We start from the raw sequence: 15,596 nt of genomic DNA on the forward strand, positions 1-15,596 counted from the left end.
ATGAATGTAGTTTATATACAAAAATATGTGAACATATGTTCATGTACATACAGATGTATATAAAATACAAACTTATTTTTAGTAGTTTTTATGAGTGGTATTCCTGAAGCTAAACATGTTTATAAATTGACTTTTGAGAAACCAACCACAGTATTAATTCTGCTTTATGAAAAATCGATTCCTAAAAAATAACTCCTATACTTCTGAAGCTACTTCGAGGCCTCTGGCAGATGAGTGGGCTGTCACTGGCACCTAAGTGAATCCTCAAACTGCTTATTCATCAAGAATCTGCCCATTTTCACTTTAAAAGTTTAAATTACTTCACTCGCTTCAAAGATCACACTTGATAGTTCCTGGTGGTATATACAGGTAAAACCATTTTTCACAATGGAAGAGAATATATAGTGAAACCTGATAGTGTTTTTTCAGTAACAAGTTTTTCCTTTTCCTCTCTCTTTTTCTAATTATAAACGCAGTACCCTCTGTTTTGTTTATTATTGGAGAATTTGCCAGCTGTCCTAGATGGTTCGTATGACACTCTGAGAATACTGGGCGTTTCTTCCATTACCTTGAGGAGGAGGTTGTCAATGTAGTCCTCAAGTTCCCGGACGTGGGTGTCCTTCCTAAGGAGTTCTTTGTGCTTTGCCAGTTCCTGCAGTACCTCTTCATAAGTCAGACTATGATATCCCACAGTGTCATCAAAAGGGTTGCTGTCGGGGATTTTCCTGAGATCCTCATTGCTTGTCAGATTCATATGGAAATAGGTAGGGAATGACAGACATAGTATATAGCTCCATGACTCCAACTTGAAGATGGCATTATACTTGAAGCCCTGAATTTTGTTGTAAATGGATTACTTGACATAATCAAAATAGTCCTGATGATTTTCACTAAATGCGTTAGGTGATTTCAAGTCACAAGGGCTATTAAATCCCCCATTGTTGAGCTTATCAGATCTTCTGCTATCTTTTTTTCCAGTTACTCTTTCAAACGAGTCAACTTTCTTCCTTTTCTCTCTTTTATTTTCTTTTCTTGCTTCAATTGATTTTGAAAATAAATTCACACTGTTGTCCCATGATTCACTGCTTTCTTCAAATGGATTTTTCTTCCTTGGCAGTGTTGCAAATTTTTGGGGTAATGAAGAAGTTACATTTGTAAATGGGTCATTTTGTCTTCCAAAACACGATTCACCTTCATCCACGATGCCGTCAGGTTGGCTCATTTTAGAAGTATCAAAGCTTAATGTTCTTCTGTGTGAAGATTTGAGACTTCTACTCTCTGGAACTGTTCCAAAGGACTCTATCTGGCCTCTGAGAAGATGTGCTTGACCCATGGTACCAGGCTTCAGTTTCTCAGAAGACATGTGGGATCCAGTTAAATCAGACATTGAATGTGCTGAAGAGAGTCGCTGAGGACCCAAAAGAGAAGGCTTTTTTGGTTCGAATTTCATCTGTACTTCACCACTTGAAAATTCAGTACTGGCCATCAGGCATGTGAGTACTTGGAATGATTGCAGAATACGTATCAGAAAATGTTCCATCATTCTTTCTACCTTTCATCTTATCTTTTAATTTTGCAAAAGGAGATCTCGTTTTGTCTTTCATTGATAAGTCAAACATACTCACTGTTATAGTGTTCCTCATAAATTTAATATTGACCTTTATCTCATCCCTATTTTTGGCTCTTTTTCCTTGTTTGGATTCTAATCTAAACCACTCTGTTTTCCTCCTTTGTTTGTCCTCAAAGATGTCATTGAGATTGATTGCCACCTGCCCTAAAAATTTATCCAGACCCACTAGAGACCTGTGCATAACTATGAGGAAAACGATTTCTCTATTCCCCTGCATTAGCAATCCAGGTAGCTCAAAGGAGGCCTCTTCCTTCCAGACTGGCTCAAGGGTTTTCTCAGCTACAGAGGTGGAGTATTTTTCTTTACCCAGTTGAATTATGGTATATACGTCATTAGTGCTACTTTAGTCTTTTGGCTTCAGTTCTCTGACTTGGAGCACTGTCACTTGCACGTGGGTTGGATTGCTCGGACAGCATCTTTCCGTCCCTTTTCTCTGCAGTCCCTTTTCTCTGCACCGAGTTCAGGAGCACAGGCGGTGGTGCCCTTCCCGGAGAACCTAATTCCTTGACCACTGCATCCTAAGGGCACTTAACACAGACTCAGGGCTGCCCAGCTTCCCTAGGGCTAATGTCAAAACGCCTCACAGGGACAGGGACAGCACGGAGACACGGCTGCTCTGGGGATCTTTCCTTTGGAGAAACACAGGGGCCCACCATCATCTGGCCGTGCTGTCCAGGCCTCAGCGCGGACCCCAGAGCCTCGAGTTTCCACCTACCCACTACACTGGCCCAGGCATGGCCCTGGGTGACAGGCAGCTCCCCCGCCTGCAGGCTGGTGAGGCCTGGTACCAGGGCCCGGGAGGCTGCAGACATGGGAGGGAGCCCCCACCCTGTCTCTCAGCCCCCACCCTAAGTCTGCAGCCTTGGCCTCCCACCTGCCTCCTTGAGGCCCGGCTGCCTGGGGCTCCTTCCAGCCTACCGCTGGCTCAGTGCTGGTCCGCGGGGCCCCGCCTGGCTCCTCCTCCGGACCCCTGTAATAGGAACCGCTGGTGGCTAGAGCGGCCTTGTTTCCTTGGCCTCCTCCCCATGGATACCATTTCTAGGTACATCTCATTATATAAATATTTTCACAGTACAATTCCTTAAAAGAGTTTTTATTTGGGAAAAGCTCCATTTGTTTACTTCATTCTCTTCTGAGTCTTTTTCAACTAACTAGGCCTTGTTCCTTCATTTTCTTGCAACTGTTCTGTCAGTGTCTTCATGGCTTTTCCTATTGTTAAATCTAGAGACCGTTTTTCGGACCTTATCTTAGTCATCATCAGCAACATTCAAAAGAGATGAACACGACTCTTTCTGCTAGAAAATTTCTCCTCACTTGGTTTTCACTACAGCCACTTTGTTTTCCTCCTCTCTTCTTTGTGTCAGTGTCCTCAGCTGGAGTCTCCTTTTTGCATTGCTATTAATGTTGTTCTAACTTGAATTTTTAATTTTTCCAATAAATGAATACAAACTCTGTTGGTAATGGTGTCCAGTTCTGTCTTTTTGTTTGTTTGAAGGTTTTTAAAAGTATATATTATTTTCTTTTAATTTCTTTTAAACATTCAATCAATATACATCACTTAGCTTGTAACGTGAATTTTCTAACAGGAACACATTTAGCACCAGACCATTTAGGGATGCTATACACTTTATCATCAACAGGAACTAATCCATTTTCGTGTCCCATAAATGTTTTGCCTCTATTTTTCTTATTAGTGTCTTTCCTCAGACTCTCCTTCTCCCACCTTCTCACACTGTATCCAGTATCTATAACCATTTTTCATATTTCTATATCCTCTAACCTTACAGTTTCAGCCATAGAGTACAGAGAGTCGGTATAAAGTGGAGACATACAATGTCTCTCCTTCATAACACAGCTTACTTTACTCAGCAGTAAATCTTTCATATTCATTCACTTTCTATCAAAAGCGACGGTCTTTTTTTTTTTTTTAATGGTGGAGTAGTATTCAATAGAGTATATATGTTATCCATTTTCAATCCATTCTTCTGTTCTTGGACATTTAGGTAGGTTCCATGTCCTAAGAACTGTGAATAATGCCACAACAAACATAGATGTGCAAGCACTTTTTGAACTAAGTATTATATCTTTGGGTAGATACCCAAAAGTGGAACTGCTGAATCATATGGTAGCTCTATTTGTAGATCTTTGAGGAATCTCCATATTGTTCTCCACAGTGGCTGGACCAATTTACATTCCCACCAGCAGTGTAGAAGAGTTCCACTAACACCACATCCCCACCAGCACTTATAATTCATTGTTTTTTAAATCCAAGTCATTCTGATGGGGGTGAGGTGGTATCTAAGTGTGGTTTTGATCTGCATCTCCCTTGTGATGAAGGATGTTGAGCATATTTTCATATGCCTTTTGGCTGTTTGTATGTCTTCTTTAGAGTGCTTTTTAAAGTTTGTTTTCCCATCTTTTAAATGGGTTGATCTTTGACCTTTTTTTTCCCCTATGTATTATCAGTCCCTTATCTGAAGCATAGTTTACAAAAATATTCTTCCATTCTGAGTGCTGTCATTTCACACTGATTACTATGTCTTTTGCTGTGCAGAAACTTCTTAAGCTGATGTAATCCCACTTGTCTATTTCTGGATATTTTTTTTTTTGGAGAGGTTTTTTCGTTATAGGGCGTGTGCGCTTGCCAGACAGACAGAGAGAGACAGAGAGATAGAAAGTGAGAAGTCACCACCCAGGGGGGATGGTCATGCCACAATCCCTTCTCCTCCATTCTCCTTTTGGGATCTTGGGCATGCACGCACATGCGCCTGGTGTGAGTTTTAAGCCACCAGGTCCGGGATGCAAACCGCGGTCGACTACGTGGGAATCCAGTGACATAGCCATTATGCTAACTGCTGGTTCCCTCTGTTTCTGGATTTATAGATTGTGCTTTAAGGTTCTTATTTAAGAAATCTTGGGACCAGCAGTTAGCGTAATGGCTATGTCGCTGGACTCCCATGTAGTCGACCGCGGTTCGAGTCCTGGTCACACCGGGCGCGTGTGCGTGCGTGCCCAAGATCCTGAGAGGAGAATGGAGGAGAAGGGATTGCGGCGTGACCATCCCCCCTGGGGGGTGCTTTCTCGCTTTCTGTCTCTATGTCTCTCTCTGTCTGTCTGGCGAACGCACGCGCTCTACAGTGAAAATCTCTCTCAAAAAAAAAAAAAAAAAAAAAAGGAAATCTTTTCCTACCCCAATCTCTCCCAGTTTCCTCAGTGCTTTCCAACAGTAGTTTTATAGTTTGAGGTTTTAGGTTTAGATCTTTGATCCTCTTTGAGTTGATTTTTGTCAATAGCGAGAGATAGAGGTTCAGATTCACCTTTCCTCAAGTGAATACCCAGTTTTTTCAGTACCATTTGCTAATGAAGTTTTCCTTTCCCCACTGGATTGACAGGTATGCTTTGCTGAAAATCAGTTGGCTGTATATTTTGGGGTTTATTTCTGTGGTCTCTATTCTGTTCCATCAACCACATGTCTGTTTTTGTGCCAATATCATGTTGTTTTGAATATCACAGTTTTGTAATGTATTTTGGAGTCAGGGAGTGAGATGTCTCCTACTCTGCTCTTCTTGCACAGGAACGCTTTGGCAATACTGGGTCTTTAATTATTCCAGACAAATTATAATGATTGTCTTTTCTAGATATGTGAAAAATGTCTCTGGTACTTTGATTGGGATTGTGTTAAATATGTATATTAATTTGGGTAAAATTGTAATTATGATTATATTAATCCTTTCAATCCAGGAACATGGGGTATCCTTCCATTTTTTGGTGTCATTTTCTATTTCTTTTTTAAGCTTCTCATAGTTTTCCTTGAGGAGATCTTTGACTTCTTTGGTTAGATTTATTTCTAGGTATCTTATTCTTTTTTCGGCTATGGTAAATGGAATTACTTTGCTCAGTTCTCTCAGTCTCCTTGCTATTCGTGTATAGAAATGCTATAAATTTTTGTATGTTGATTTTGTACTGTGCAAATTCATTGTATTCATGTATTACTTCCAGAATTTTTTTCATGGATACCATTGGGTCCTCTATGTATACAGTCATGTCATCTGCAAATAGAAATAATTTCACCTTTTATTTTCCTACCTGAATGCCTTTTATTTTATTCTCTTTTCTGATTGCATTGGTGTAGACTTCCAGTATTATAATGAAGAGTAGAGATAGTAGTCATCCATGTCTTGTCTGATCTTCTACCAGTTTTTAGTGGGAATGATTTTAATTATGGGTTTTTCAAAGATAGCTTTTAATGCATTGAGGAATGATCCTTCTATGCCAATTTTGCTGAGTCTTAATCATGAAGCAATGTTGTATTTTATCAAAAACATTTTCTGCATCAATTGATGTAATCAAATGGTTTTTATGATCATAGTAATATGGTGGTGTATTATGTTTATAGTTTTGTGTATGTTGAGCCACCCTTGGATCCCTGGAATAAAGCCTACCTGGTCATGATGAATAAATTTTTTTATATGTTGCTGGATACAATTTGCTATTATCTTGTTGAGAATTTTTGTGTTTATATTTATCAGAAATATTGGCATATAATTTTTCTTCCTTGTCTGTTTTAAGAATAAGGATAATGGAGGCACAAACCCAGACCCATCCTGAGATAGCTACTGAACTTGAGCTATGAAATACTGCTTTCAGGAACTAAAAATGAAGATCTTCTGTTGAGACTTCTCCCTCCAGATTCATTTCTAGAGAGTCACAAATCCAGGCCCATCCTGGGATGGCTACTGCTGTATCCTTCTATCTCTATGTATCTACCTCTGTCTTTAATTTTTTCTCTTTTAATTTTTTAAGGTAAAGTATTCTCTAGGCTCTCAAGCCCCTCCTTTATCATGCTAATTTGTGCCTTTCCCTGTCCCATTTAGGAGAGGCACAAGCACAGGCCCATCAAAAGAGGGCTACTGAACTTGAGCTGTGAAATATTGCTTTGGCATGGCGCACGTACCATGCGTTTTTAATATTTTGCTTTTTGAAATTAAAATATAAAATTTTTATTGTCTCTTTTTTCGTTTTCATTAGTTTCTTTTTTCTTCTTTCTTCTTCTCTAATTCTTTTCCATTTTCCTTTAACTTCATACTTGGCTGCTCAGCCTCCATGCACTGAATGTCTAGACAGGTCCAAGTGAACAGTATCCAAATATCTGAATATGATTAGGGTCAAAATATTCCTGAATTCCCACTGAATTTGATGCAAAAAGAGTGAAAAATGAAACAGAAGAGAGATTGCAGATCACCTCCTCCTGCATGCCTCTGAACACTCAGAATGAATTTCAAAAATTAGGAAGAAATGCACAGTCCTCCAGATGACCAGAAATCACTGCAGGGTCACAGAAATATGAGAAAGCAAAAAAAAACCTCTCCTCCAAGGGAAAAGAATTACTTCTTTTCATCCTCACACAATACAATGGAACTCATGGACATGTCAGATAAAAAATTTAGAATATTCATAGCAACAAAACTAACAGAAATGGAAGAGAAGAGAGACAATGAACTCTAGAAGATGCAGGAGAAAGGAGTCGACGAGTTCCAGGAGGTTAGGAAATTCCTAGAAGATCTGAAAGAGGAAATATATGCCATAAAAAAGAATCAAATGGAACTGTTAGAGATGAAAGTTATAATACAGGAAGTCAAAACCTCCTTTGAAAGTATTAAAAGCAGACTAGATCATACAGAAAATCGAATCTCAGATGTAGAAGATAGAAAAAAACACCACGAAGACTGAGAAAATTGAAAAAAAATAAAAGAGAGAGAGAGAGAGAGAGAGAGAGAGAGAGAATAATATACAAGAAATACTAGATACCATTAAATGTTCAAACTTCCAGATAATTGGTATCCCAGAAGGCAAAGAGACTCATGAGGGCATTGATAATCTATTCCATTAAATCTTGAAAGAAAATTTTCCAAACCTAGAGAGGCATTCAAAGATCCAGACCCGGGACCAGCAGTTAGCGTCATGGCTGTGTTGCTGGACTCCCACATAGTCAACCATGGTTCGCGTCCCGGACCCGGTGGCTTAAAACTCACACTGGGCGCATGTGCATGCTTGCCCAAGATCCCGAGAAGAGAATGGAGGAGAAGGGATTGTGGCGTGGCCATCCCACCTGGGGAGTGATTTCTTGTTTTCTGTCTCTGTCTGTCTGGCGAGTGCACGCAAAAGCAAAAAACCCTCCCTCCCAAAAAAAAAAAAAAAAAGATCCAGACCCAAGAAATACAAAGGACCTCCAAATAAAATCAACCAAAGATCTTCTCCAAGACACATTATAGCCAGAATGACCAAAACCGTAGACAAAGACAAGATACTCAGACCGGCGAGACAGAAATATCAAATTACCTGCACAGGATATCCTATCAGGCTAACAGTGAACCTTTCATAGGAAACAATGTGAGCAAGGAAAGAATCGGAAAATATATTCAAAGTATTAAGGGAAATGCAATTTCAATCAAGAATACTGTACTGGGCAAGATTATCCTTCATATGGGAAGAAAAGACAAAGACATTCTCAAATAAACAAAATCTGAAAGAATTTACCAATACCAGACCAAGAAGTTCTTAAGAGAGTGCTATACTTGGGACCAGCAGTTAGCATAATGGCCATGTCGCTGGACTCCCATGTAGTCGACCGCGGTTTGAGTCCAGACCTGGTGGCTTAAACTCACGCTGAGCACGTGTGTGTGCGTGCCCAAGATCCCGAGAGGAGAATTGGAGGAGAAGGGATTGAGGCGTGGTTACCCCCTCTGTGGGGGTGATTTCTCGCTTTCTATCTCTCTGTCTCTCTCTGTCTGTCTGGCGAGCGCATGCGCCCTATAGAAAAAAAAAAAAAAAAAAAAAAAAGAGTGCTATACCAGAAAAACTAAATACAGATACACAGAAATAACAGTTCAAAAACAATTATGAAAATGGTCAGTTCAAAGGTAGAGACAAGTCTGGAATTGATTCTTTTCCAGAATTTAATAGGGAAGATCAGACCACAACAGAAGATAAAGTACATGAGACTAAACTGGTGAAATAGAATCCTATGACTTTTGATGAAAACATTACTAATTTTCTTCTAGGCTTTGTTTTCCAGATTTAAGGATTTTTGTCTTGTCTTGAGCTGCCGAGAGGTTCATATACGTACTATTTGAACAGAACCCTAACCTGTTTCCTGGCTTTAAGTTTTAAGCAAAGCTCTCTCAGCATTTCTTTGACTTTGATTTATTAAAGCTAAAACTGCTTTTCTTGAAATTAAAAATATATTAAAATATACCTCTTTAATGACTGCAGTAAGCTATATAGCTTCAACTAGGAGCTACTTTATAGGATATTAATTCTATTCAGAGTTTCATGCCTAAATTCAGATATGTATTCACAGATATGTATATATTAGCTATTGAAAGTAGTTAGAGGGGACCAGCAATTGGCATAATGGCTATGTCGCTGGATTCCCATATAGTTGACTGCGGTTTGAGACCCGGACCTGGTGGCTTAAACTCACGCTGGGCGCGTGTGAGTGCGTGCCTAAGATCTGGAGAAGAGAATGGAGGAGAAGGGATTGCAGCATGGTCATCCCCCCTGTGGGGTGATTTCTCACTTTCTGTCTCTCTGCCTCTCTCTGTCTTTCTGGCGAGCACACACACACTACAGCAAAAACACCTCTCCAAAAAAAGAAAAAAAAGAAAGTAGTTAGAGTACTTAAGATATTTTGTGAATCAATAAAATGTGAGAAAACTAAAGGAATGGAAAACAATTGTAGACACCAGAGATAGTATAGGAGGAGGGTGGAAATGGCAGATGGTGAGACATAAGGGGAAAAATATATATACATATATGAAATTGGAAATGAAAAATTATCGATGATAACATGTATTATTGAGCCACTATGCAGTATATTCTGGATGGGAAATCACATTTTGTATGCTATGATGATGCTCAGTGAATGAATGTTAATTAATTAATTAATTAATTAACTAATTAAAAATTTTTTAGAAAGCAAAACCAAAAAAAAGTCACAACAGATCAATAGATAAATAAATGAATTTTAAAAAATTTTAAAAAGTAAGGGTAATGGAGGCATCATAGAATGAATTTGAGAGTGTTCCATCCTTTTGAATCTTTAGAAATAACTTGAGTAGATTGGGGCTTAAGTCTTCTTTTAAAGTTTTGTAGAATTCAGAGGTGAAGCCAACAGGACCAGGGCTTTTCTTTTTTGGGAGGTTATTTAATATTGATTCTATCTCATTGCCTATTATGGGCTTAGTCAGGCTTTCTATGTCCTCCTGACTCAAATTTGGTAGATTATATGTGTTCTAAAATTTGTCTATCTTCCATGTTTTGTTGTTTGTTGGTGTACTCTCTAATGATGTTTTGTATTTCTATTATGTCTGTTGTTACATTGCTTGCTTCATTGCAAATTTGATTTATCTCTTTACTTTCTCTCTACTTAATTAATCTAGCTAGTGGTATGCCAATTTTGTTTATCTTTTCAAAGAACCAACTTTTGCTTTCATTTATTTTCTGTATAGTTTGTTTATTTTCTATTTAATTTATGTCTGATAGAATATTTATTCTTCTTTTCTCCTGATTTTTTGGATTTTTTTGTTGTTACTTTTCTAATTCTCTGAGGCATGGTGTTAGGTTTTCCATTTGTCAACTTTATATCTGTTCCTTATGTGCACTAATTACTGTGAACTTCCCTTTATGACTGCTTTTGCTGAGTGTCATAGATTATGAAAAGTCATGTACTCATTATCCTTGGTTTCCATTAATCTCTTTTTCTTTCAATTATTATTATTATTATTTACACATTCAATCACTATTCATCACTTATATTGTAGAGACTTTACCCAGCATTATATATACCTCAGTCTAGCCCAGTTGAGAATACTATACATGTCATCATCAACAGGTAATAAATAATATCTGTATCCCAAAAATATCTTACTTCTCTATTTTTTCCCCAAATTTTCTTTCCTACACTTGTCCCCTTTCCCACTCTCCTTCCACTTTGTTTCTAGTGTCCATATAATTTTCAATGCTTTTATGTCCTCCAGTCTTTCAGTCTCTTCCACAGAGTGTGTATGTAAGTTGTATACTGAGTGTATGTTAAGTGGAGACATACGATGTCTTTTTTTCATAGCCTGAGTTGCTTTACTCAGCAATAAATCTTCAATATTCATCCACTTTCCATCAAATGCCTGAGATTTGTTGTTTTGAATGGCCAAATATTATTCCATATAGTATATGTGCTACACTTTTTCAATCCATTCATCTGTTTGTGGACATTTGGGTCTTAGCAAATGTGAATAATGGTGCAATAAACATTGATGTGCAAGTGCTTTTCTGACTGAGCATTCTCCTGTCCTTCGGATAGATACCCAGGAGTGGAATTGTTAGATCATGTGGTAGTTCTATTTGAAGGTCTTTGAGGAATCTCCATAGTTCTTTCAGTCTTTTGATTTCAGTCTTAATTTCTTTGGTAGTTATGAAGTCATTCAGGAGTAGGTTATTTAGATTCCATGTATTTGTGTATTTTGAGGGTTTTTCCTATAATTCATTTCAAGTTTAATTCTATCATGATTGAAGATGCTGGATATAGTTTTTATGTCTGTCAGTCTGCCCTCAGGCTTGGCTCAAGCTGAATCATGATCAGGGGGCAGATGGTGAGGACGAGAAAGAAGAAGCCCTTCATTTCTGGAGGACCAGGGGAATGGAATGAATGAGACAGAGACAGAGTAACAGTGGACACAAGCAACCTGAGCCTAGGTAGCCCAAACAACTTGTGCCACATGTGTCATCCAGACAAACTGGGCGTCTTTATTTATATATATATATTTTTTTTTACGACATTCCATAGATTTGTTGCCAGGTTACAGACAATAAGAAGAAGGTAACAGATCTATAAGAGCTTAGACATACTAAACTAGGTGTATCTGGGTGTATCTCCTGACGATAATCACATCATGGAGAAATCCCATTAAACTTCCTTCCATTAGAAAGGAAGTTAGTTAGAAAGGAAGCCTAGTTGCAGGTGCGGGGAAGAAACATAAAACTAAAGAGCCTCTCCATAAGGTGGGCACCACCATGCCCAGAGAAGGCTAAAGAATCTCACAGAGGCAGAGAAGGGTTGGACTTTGCTAATTCAGGGTCAAGATGTTTCCTAAATTTCATCAGCTGTGTCTGTTGGAACACCCCTAGCAATTTCCACACTTCGCTCTGCTTGCAAGAGTCAAGGAAAGGACAAGTTACAAGGTTCTACCAAAGCCCAAAGGAACAGATGGTGTTTGCTCAGAGCATGTCCCCACACCACAGGACCTCTCTCTGAACATGTTCTACATATGTCTTTGAATCTATAAAAGCTTGTTTTATGCCCTATCATATGGTCAACCTTCAAAAAAGTTCCACTTGGGTGGGGGAGAAAAATGTATTTCTTAGCTTTTGGGTGGAAGGTTCATTAGATGTCTGTTAATTCCCATTTTGTGTATGGTATTCTTTAGATCCTGTATCTCTTTGTTTATCTTTTTGTCTAGATGATCTGTTCAAAGGAGATAGTGGGGTTTTAAGATCCCCAACGATTTCTGTGTTGCAGTCTATCTCTCCTTTTAGATCTAACAGTCTTTTCTTCCTGTATTTGGGTGTTCCTGAGTTGGGTGCATAGATACTTATAAGCATTGTATCTTCTTGATGAATTAGTCTTTTTTCTACTAATAATGCCCTTCTTTGTCTCTTCTTACAGTTTTTGTTTTAAAGCCTATTTTGTCTGAAGTTAGTATCATGGCTACAGCTCTTTTCTTATTCCCATTTGCATGGAATGCTTTTTTCCAGTCCTTCACTTTTAGTCTATGTATGTCTTTATCCATGAGATGAATTTATCTATAGGTAACAAATAGAGAGTTTCTGTTTTTTTTTTTTAATCCATTCAGCCAATCTGTGTCTCTTTATTGGATAATCTATTAACATTCAATGTTATTATCAGTATTTCTGGGCCTGTTTCTATTATTAAGTCGGCCATTTTCTTTTCTTTTTTTTTTTTTTTTCTTAGAGGTTTTTGCTATAGGGTGCGTGCGCTCGCCAGACAGACAGAGAGAGACATAGAGACAGAAAGCGAGAAATCACCCCCCAGAGGGGATGGTCACGCCGCAATCCCTTCTCCTCCATTCTCCTCTTGGGATCTTGGGCATGCACGCACACGTGCCCGGTGTGAGTTTTAAGCCACCGGGTCTGGGACGCGAACAGCGATCGACTACGTGGGAGTCCAGCGACATAGCCATTACGCTAACTGCTGGTTCCTTTGGTTGTTTTTTATTCTATTATTTCTGTCTGTCTTTTTTTTAGATTTTCTGGTACAACACTCTCTTCAGAATTTTTTGAAGTGCTGATATGGTGTTGGCAAATTCTTTCAGGTTTTGTTTGAGAAGGTTTTTTATCTTTTTCTCTCATGTGAAAGATAATCTTGCTAGATGTAATAATCTTGGATGAAATTGTTTTTCTCTTAACATTCTTAGTATATCTTCCCATTTTTTTACTTGCTTGCATTGTTTCCATTGAAAAGTCTGGCGTTAACCTGAGGGGATAACCTTTGTAAATTACTTGATGTTTCTCTCTTGCCATTTTTAGTATCTTGTCTTTGTCTGTCATTTTGGCCAGTCTGACTATGATGTACTATGGAGCAGATCTTCTTGTGTTGATTCTATTTGGGGTTCTTTGTATTTCTTGGGTCTGGATGTTTAAGTGCTTCTCTAGACTTGGAGTTTTCTTCCACGATTTCATGGAATAATTTTTTTTTTAACCTTACCTTTAATGAATAAAAATTAAAATCCTTCACAAGTTATTTCATGGAATAAATTTTCAATGCCTGTAGTTTCTTCACCTTCTAAGATACCAATTACTTAGCTATTTGGCTGTTTAATGAAATCTAGTATTTCTCATATATTATCCTCATTTTTTTTTTTTTTTGCTATTTATCCTTTTTGTGTGTTTTCTTCCCCCCTAGGTCAGAGATTTTGTCTTCTACATTCCAGAACTGATATTCAGCATAGTCTAAACAGCTTTTGATACTTTAGAGAGAGGTTTTTATTTCCTGTATTATAGTCTTCCTTTCTATAGTTCTATTTAGGTCTTTCTTATGGTGTCCATTTCTTCTTCCAAATCATGGGAAAAGAAGACTTCTTCTTTCCTCATCTCCTGGAGTTCATTTTTCTCTTTTCTGGTCCATCTAATATAATTTTGTCACCATGAATGTTCTGAATTCTTTCTCTGACATTTAGGTAATTTCTTTCTCTTTTTTTTTCAAAAGATAGAAGAGAGTTATTATGTTCTTTTAATGCAGATGTATTTTCTGTTTTTCTTTTCATACTTGAAGTGACTTCTAGCCATATGATGATGTACTAACCTTTGGATAACTCTTTGGAGAATGTTTCTGCAACTGGGAACAAGTTTGCTTCCCTTTTGCTGTGAATTGCTTCTGTGCCAAAGCCTCTTCTGTGCTGGGGTTAACAATGGGGTCCCCACAGGAAGGGTTGAATATTCAGGTTTCTGAAGAGCAGTTTCTTCTTTTTTGCTGGTGGTTCAATGCTGAGCAAGGGTCCCTGAGAATCTCACAATGCTAAGATGTTTTAAAGCTATAATTCTAGACATGCCTAGTCCCTCTGTGGGGTGGATGATGAGAAGAAAATGACAATGTAAGAAGAAAGAAAAAAGAATATGAAAGAGAAAAAAATAAAAAGATTTCAGCAAGATGCTGCAGATAGAGATAGACTCTGCTTGAGAGCTGAGAACTGCCCTGACCTATGGGAGATGGAGAAGTAGAGAATTAGCAAAAGAAAAAGGGGAAAAAAGGTCCTAGCTTTCTGGCTGAGAGGAGGGGGGATTCTGAGGTTGGGACCTGGGGCTGGGCCTGATGTTTAGCCCTGCATCAGATTTCCTGACTGGACAGGGGGCTGAAGATGGAAATGGATTCTGCTTGAGAGGTCAGAGCTACCCTGACCTTTCTGACTGGGATGGGGCTCTGAGGTTGGAACTGGGGCTGGGACTGAGGCTGATAGTCATCCCTGCCTCAGTTTCCCTGACTAAGCATGGAGCTGCAAATGGAGATGGACCTGTTTTTTTTTTTTTTAAAGAAAGATTTTTACTATAGTATGGGTGCACTTTTCAGAAAGACAGAGAGACAGAAAGTGATATATCACTCCCTAAGGTGGATGGCCATGCCACTATCCCTTTTCCTCCATTATTTTCTCAGAATTTTGGGCATACATGCACACATGCTTCGCATGAGTTTCAAGTCACCACGTATGGGACTGATACTGTGCTTGACTACATGGGAATCCCACAATGTAACCATTATGCCATCTGCAGGTCCTGCATGCTTTGTTAACATATATAATCTGAGCGTGTATTCACTGATGGCAAAGATCATTCTCCACCCAGCTGTCAGAGGAGCTTCCCTAATAAATAAACTCATGTTTTTCTCTGTTAGTCCTCTGAGTATGTTCTTTGGAATTGTTAAACATTGCAGGCAAGTCCTATCAGATTTCGGAAAACCCCAGGAAAATACCAAAAAGTCTAAGTAAAGGAAATATGTACCATGTTTATGGACACAAATATTCATATGATAAAGATATCAGTTCTCCCTAGCTCAGGAAACTAATATAACATCCTCATAAGAACTGTACTTAAGAACTGTACTTTTCTAGATACAGATAAGCCAGTTTTGAAGTTGCATAGAAATTATAACACTCTAGACTTGTGTGTTACCAAAAAGTCTAAGTAAAGGAAATATGTACCATGTTTATGGACACAAATATTCATATGATAAAGATATCAGTTCTCCCTAGCTCAGGAAACTAATATAACATCCTCATAAGAACTGTACTTAAGAACTGTACTTTTCTAGATACAGATAAGCCAGTTTTGAAGTTGCATAGAAATTATAACACTCTAGACTTGTGTGTTTTATATTTTTTTACCAAAATTATATTTCTTT

The 15,596-nt window shown here is 38.3% G+C and overlaps 1 protein-coding gene across 1 annotated transcript in view; it reads right to left on the reverse strand.

Annotated features, from left to right (window-relative positions):
• Positions 1-460: 460 nt before the first annotated feature.
• Positions 461-15,596, reverse strand: part of LOC102495780 (rab11 family-interacting protein 2-like) — a 24,209-nt gene continuing 9,073 nt past the window's right edge. The window contains 4 exon segments of the mRNA XM_027775653.1: positions 461-761; positions 806-862; positions 864-1,483; positions 1,485-2,079. Of these exon segments, the coding sequence (XP_027631454.1) occupies positions 461-761; positions 806-862; positions 864-1,483; positions 1,485-2,079 (1,573 nt within the window).

The sequence above is a fragment of the Tupaia chinensis genome, unplaced genomic scaffold (assembly GCF_000334495.1).
Source record: "Tupaia chinensis unplaced genomic scaffold, TupChi_1.0 Scaffold000578_2, whole genome shotgun sequence".
Taxonomy (NCBI): Eukaryota; Metazoa; Chordata; class Mammalia; order Scandentia; family Tupaiidae; genus Tupaia; species Tupaia belangeri.